This window comes from Vicia villosa, linkage group LG7, assembly GCF_029867415.1.
Source record: "Vicia villosa cultivar HV-30 ecotype Madison, WI linkage group LG7, Vvil1.0, whole genome shotgun sequence".
NCBI classification, from domain to species: Eukaryota; Viridiplantae; Streptophyta; class Magnoliopsida; order Fabales; family Fabaceae; genus Vicia; species Vicia villosa.
In genome coordinates this window covers 136752361-136758767 of record NC_081186.1, presented here as the reverse complement: position 1 = coordinate 136758767, position 6407 = coordinate 136752361, and the positions used below count along the sequence as shown (strand labels likewise).

The 6407-nt window shown below is 34.4% G+C and overlaps 1 protein-coding gene across 1 annotated transcript; it reads right to left on the bottom strand.

Annotated features, from left to right (window-relative positions):
- Positions 1-4593: 4593 nt before the first annotated feature.
- Positions 4594-6001, bottom strand: LOC131618596 (uncharacterized). The gene is made up of 3 exons (XM_058889786.1): positions 5719-6001; positions 5313-5471; positions 4594-5223 (listed from the first exon to the last, which is right to left on the bottom strand). Exons 1-3 carry the CDS (start codon positions 5977-5979, stop codon positions 4891-4893), a joined length of 753 nt encoding a protein of 250 aa, XP_058745769.1. The 5' UTR covers positions 5980-6001; the 3' UTR covers positions 4594-4890.
- Between the last annotated feature and the right edge of the window lie 406 nt (positions 6002-6407).

Genomic DNA, 6407 nt, shown 5'->3' with positions numbered 1-6407 from the left:
ATCTCATATACCAAGTTCCTTAGCCATTCTGCTTCTTTACCAACAGCAGCCAATGCTTCAAACTCAGATTCCGTTGTGGAACTAGTTATACATGTTTGCTTTTTGGAAGCCCATGAGATGGCACCTCCCCCAAGAAAGAACACCCATCCACTTGTAGAGGATGAATCTTCAACATTATTTATCCAACTAGCATCCGTATAACCTTCTAACACCGAAGGAAATCCCATATATGACAATCCATAATTCATAGTACCCTTTAAGTACTTGAATACCCTAGTTATTGCATGCCAATGATGTCTACTAGGATTACTAGTAAATCTGCTCAACTTTCCAACCGCATAAGCAATATCCGGTCTAGTGCTAATCATAGCATACATCAAAGAGCCTATAGCTCTTGAGTATTCGAGTTGATCCATAGGTTTACCTGTATTTGGCATAAGCTTTTCTCCTGGATCCATGGGAGTACTTTACTGGAGAACAATTTCCATAATTGAACTTCTTAAGTATTTTCTCAATGTAATGAGATTGCATAATTACAATCCCCCTATTCCCCCGTTTAATCTTGATACCAAGAATAACATCTGCTTCTCCCATATCTTTCATGGAGAACTTTGACGACAAGAAATTCTTTGTTTTATCAACTTGACTTTGGTTGGTGCCAAAGATCAACATGTCATCAACTTTATGTACAAACACTTGTCACAAGAATTAGATGAAGAAATATATTTAGATAATCATGCATGATGATGCAAGAAGGTTTTCAGATGAAGTGAGAGATGAAATTAAGAGCAATTTAAAATAGTATAATATAAATTGCAATGAGTACCTTGGTTATGTTCACTTCTCTCAAATCTTCACTTGAATTTCTATGTTCAACCTTCTTGATCAACTTCATCATTGATGTGCATGAAACTTTTGATCCTTTTTCCTCTTTGATAACCTTTGTCTTCATCAAAATTAGATATAAGATATATTTTTCACAATATCCCCATTTTTGATGATGACATACTCTTTGAATTCTTGTTTTGATAAGATTGAGAATTCTCCCCCTAACTTGTGTGTCTCCTCTTTAATTTTAAGTTTCCTCCTTAATCGGAGAATCTTACAATGACAAAGTCAAACTTTTAATGCCATTATTTTGGTGCTTGTTTTAATCCATACAAGGTTTTAACAAGCTTGTACACCTTTTTGTTCATCAGTAGAAAGTATATAACCTTCTGTTTTCTCCATGTAAATCTCCTCATCGAGATCTCCATTTTAGGAATGTCATTTTGACATCCTTTTGATGAACTATAAGTTCATGCAAAAACTAATGGAAACAATACTCTAATTGTTGTCGTCCTTGCTACTAGTGCATATGTGTTTAAATAATTAACACATTCCTTGTCTAAACACTTGGCTATTAATCTAGACTTGTAGGTGTTTAGTGTACCATCTTTATGATACTTCCTTCTAAACACTCACTTGCATCCAACCAAGTATGATTTGACATTGTTGATTCCATTTCATCTTGGATAACATCATTCCAAGAGAAGTCCCTTGAAATTACATCTTCATTGTAACTCTTTATGATCATCTTCCACTCGAAGATTAATAGGAACCTTTCGAACAAAATTCTCACCTTTTTCTTCTATTGAATACAAGAAATATGCCAACAATCGATTTTGTTCGGTCCTAAATCCTTAGCCTTTTAGACTTTCTCCCAATTCTAAGTTCGATTTGTTTTTCAACAATCATTGACGAACTTTTGATTTATTTTTTAATAAATCCGTAGAGAACCTTCCTCACGAGGTTGTCATTTGTGGGAATCTTGAATTCCTTATCTCCGCGATAAGATTATCAAATTCCACATCTCGGAATTCAATAGTTATATTCGACTCCAAATTCATAAATTTATATAAGTCATGATCCATTTTCGAATGATCTTTATAGACCTTCTAATGGTAAGTCTCATTAAACCCAAACATGTCATTTACATTCAAATATATACCACAAATCAATATTCTTAATTATTTAAATTTATATACTTGAATGATTTATAAATCATGCATATAAAATTTAATTTCACAAAATAAATATTACTTTTAATATAATGAATGTATACTTGCCTTCTTAATATTAAAATAAAGTATCACAACGTTATCCCGAAGCATGACATTTGTTCATGCTACATAAGACATTTATTCAAGATAAATAATAAAGCAACGGTTTTAAAAAAAAATCAAAAGTAAGGTTGTAGTTCACACACAATGTAAACATTCACAACCTTGTTTCATGATTTTAATATCGTCTCACAGTATGTATATATTGAAAGATTTGGAATGCACCGATAAAATACTGTCACTATTTTCTATTCATAATAGTATACTATACGTGGTTCACACAAGTCATAGATAATATACATTTTTTTTTTTTTTTTTTTTATTTTAAAGACATTGATTCGTGATACGATGCATATTGAATCTTTTGCGAATAAATTTTGTAGGACGTCGTCTCATGTATACAAACTGTATATCTTCTTTCAATAATTTTAAATAAACTAATACTGAGTCATTGTTCATGCAAAATTAAAATTAAAACTGTATATGTAATGCATTCAATCTGAAGCATCAATAGTGAAGGTTTGAACATGGTTTACATCAATCAATACACTTGAAATAGAATTATTACCACTGGGAGTTTTTCTAATTCAATTGCTATGCATATCAATTAATAATTGTTTCTCTCTTATTGAAGATTAATATCAAACAATGAATTAATTATTATTAAAAAAAAATTATAATATTGGTAATCTATCTCTTAGATCAATTGTTACTGAAGATTCCTATTAAGATCATAATATTATAATTTCTTAATAATTTTCTTTTAGTACTCTAATTATTATTTTTATTTTAATGAAAACCAATAAAACATACCCGGATTAATAATGTCGATTTCTTCTTGTAATGTCTCTTTTAGTGTACTTGAAACAGAAGTCTCGATTGCCATTATTTGAAATACTGAATTTATATTGTCGATTATTGTTTTTGAAACTTGTCCAATTTTCCGAAACTTTTAGTCATCTCCTTGACGGTGCTTCCTGCTCCAGCCATGATTATCAAAATAATACTTTGTTCGTTTGTTAGAGATTTGGTATGATAATCCTGGATATCTTCAAGAATCGTGTTTGTTCACTTTCCGAACAAAGTATTTCGACCCTATTCTTTGTCTGGGTTCACGAAATCTTTGCGGGGATAATTCTTGAAGAACAATCTGTTTCTGACAATGGAGAACAGATCAGAATGTAGAGAGGAAGTATGTAATTTCGTGTTCCAAATCGAGACCAAAAGACTCCTTATATAGGAGACCAATAATAGAAGCGAACAGACACACCTCTTCAGAAACAGTTATGTCTGTTGGAACGGGTGCAACTATTCAAACGAATCGTTATGTCCGTTGGGAACGAGTGCAACTATTCAAACGGATCGTTATGTCCGTTGGGAACGGGTGCAACTATTCAAACGAAACGTTATGCCCGTTTCTATTATTCATATTCAATTACGCGTTTGGTTCGACGAGCGTGCACTCCGCACTACCCTAACTCGTTTCAAACTTAACGCATAATTGCATTGGCCTATAGTAAATCACATTACTACCAAAATGCATTGATGATACTAAAATCACCAACATACAGTGTCTTCTCCTGTGCACTATGAATGTCAAGGACCACTGGGAATATTTGATGGAGCACCAGGGTCAACAAGTATGATAGCTACGAACTTGGATACAGATATTTTATATCACAAGTTTGGGAGGACGATGCTACGGATTTTATCATAGGACTTCCCTATTTCCACGGTTTCACGGTGATCATGATAGTAGTGGACCGATTAACCAAATATGGCCATTTTTTTCCACTCAAGAGTGATTATGATAGCAGAAAAGTTGCAGAGGTCTTTATGCATAATATTGTCAAACTACATGGCATGCCAAACTCAATCGTGGCCAACAGAGATGTTACAGACTAATTTACACCGTGCACAACAGTTGATGAAGTCTTACGCTGATAAGCAGAGGCGTTTTCTGGAATTCCAAGTTGGGGGCTCGGTATTGGTTAAACTTCAACCGTACCGTCAGAATTCTGTTGCTTTGCGCAAGCATCAGAAGCTAGGCCTGCGATATTTTGGGTCATTTCCTGTAATAGGACGCATTGGTGCAGTGGCTTACAAATTACAACTTCCGGTGGAGGCACTTATACATCCCGTTTTTCATGTCTTTGATTTTCTTTCTCTCTGTAACTTCTCAAGTCGAGAAGCTTTTATTTTCTTGTATAACATTTCTCTTGGTGGTTAAGCAATAGTAAATGTTGATTTTTATCTTCCATTAATATAAGAAAATCTGCATTTCCCTTGAACTCATAACATTTCCATGCATGCATATATGTTGAATGGTACTAACAGTGTGACAATATGTTGAAAGTAAATATAAACTAGCTTCACTACATTCTACTCACTTCATTCTTCACATTATTATTTACTTAGCTTTCTGTTGTAAGGAATTTTATAAAACATGGAGCACAGGTAAATCGTCCAATTAACAATTGCAGTTCATCGCTTCATGTAACAAAAAACTATAGCATTTTTTTATAAGACGAACTTCTCTTATCGTTCTACACTTGGTAATGTGGTATATGTAATAACTAGACACCTGAAACATATACACATTTTCAGAAAATTACCATGATAAAGCAGTAACCTATATGATATTGGAGAACTAAAACGACCATGTCATTCTAAATGGGTGGATCTTGGCGCATTCTCAACGAGCCTTCTTTGCAAGCTTTAGGTATGTGAAGGTAATGTGGTATATGTAATAACTAGACACCTGAAACATATCCACAAATTGAATTGTTTACAGAAACCTATATGATACTGCAGAACTAAAACGAACCTTCTTTGCAAGTGCTTTAGGTATGTGAAGGTACTCTTGGGCACAGCGCTGCTGAGGATGCGACAAAAGAATTAACACGTGAACGTAAAGATCTTTTGCTGATCCAATCGCATAGATATAACCCTGGTAGTTTGAAACATGTTCAAGAGTTTGTACCAATGCATCATAGACCTCTTGAAAGCAATTGTCAGGTCCAGGTTTGTCATGAAGGTACAAGATATCCATAGTGAAGAGCTTCTGGCTCACAAGCCACTCATGTTGTGGCCGCACTGCTGATCTGCAGTAGAATAGAATCTACAAAGGAATACCAAACACCATATTATCATCCATGACATAAAAACAGATTTGCAAAAACCAAGAAACTGATGGCAGCTACGACTCACCACTCTTAAAATGCGACCCTGCTCACGGGATTTTCTAGCTTCACGGGCAGCAAGTTGGAACAAAGTTGTAAGCTCTGGTTGAGTGCTAGATGTAGCAGCCGTAAGCCCTCCCATTGCTGCAATTGTTGACTCAACGTCGCTGCTAAACTCTTTCCTCAGCTGTAATAATCATTGAAATGAAAAAAATTGTTTGAAAGATACATATCTAACATTGGAAAACCCTAGTGCCTAAACAGCATATCAAATTTGAAAGAACAAGAATATGTTCTCAAAATATGAAGATGACAAACACCAAAACATATTTCCACAAAAACATGAATGAAAAATACACAGATCCACAAAAAGTTTCAAGAAAATACAGCAGTAGCTAGTGCAGATACTAACAAAAACATGAATGATGAATTACCGATGAAACGGAACCGGAGAGAGTAGCAAAAGCGAAACGGTGTCGAGGATTGATGGTGAGTTTGGCATGGACGAAGAGAAGGATGGCTTGTTTAATGGCGTCGAAACGAGGGACAGATTCAGGATCGATGTCAATGCAGAATAGTATATCTTCGTTGCTAATTGGTAAGGGTTGAAGATTGTAACTGCTTTTTGCTTCAGCAACCTTCTTGCTTCCTTCTCCTTCAACCTTTTCTTTCATTCTTGCGTTTCTTTCTTTCATTGTTTCAACTGTTCTCAAAGAAATGAGAGGGAAATGTTTGAATGCAAATGAGAGGGTGTGTGTATGACTTGTGGAACATATATGGGCTTCAGATTGTTTCTCTTTCTTTCATTGGACGGTTGAGATGAGATTCATGCATAACCGGTTACTTGAGTAACAAGTCACAACATCAATAGTTGATATGGTTGTTAACCTGCTATAATGGGTTGATGACTGGTTGTTAGAGTTAGTTACAACCTCATATAACTATCATGTAACTAACTTCACAATTAATGCAAATCCAATTTGTTAATTTGTTAATCCACTTGGTAAATGAAACTCAATATGCTAATATGGTGGAGTAGTTTAATAGAAATATTAACTAACCTATATACTTAGAAATAAGATTTAGAACCATATGGTGAATCAACAAGTTATAAATTTAATAG

Excerpts from the sequence above, each read along its gene's own strand:
- LOC131618596 (XM_058889786.1), bottom strand. The coding sequence starts at position 5,979 with ATGAAAGAAAGAAACGCAAGAATGAAAGAAAAGGTTGAAGGAGAAGGA. Across the intron at positions 5,472-5,718 it reads TCTCCGGTTCCGTTTCATCG|CTGAGGAAAGAGTTTAGCAG; the intron begins GTAATTCATCAT and ends TGATTATTACAG. Across the intron at positions 5,224-5,312 it reads AGGGTCGCATTTTAAGAGTG|ATTCTATTCTACTGCAGATC; the intron begins GTGAGTCGTAGC and ends ATTCCTTTGTAG.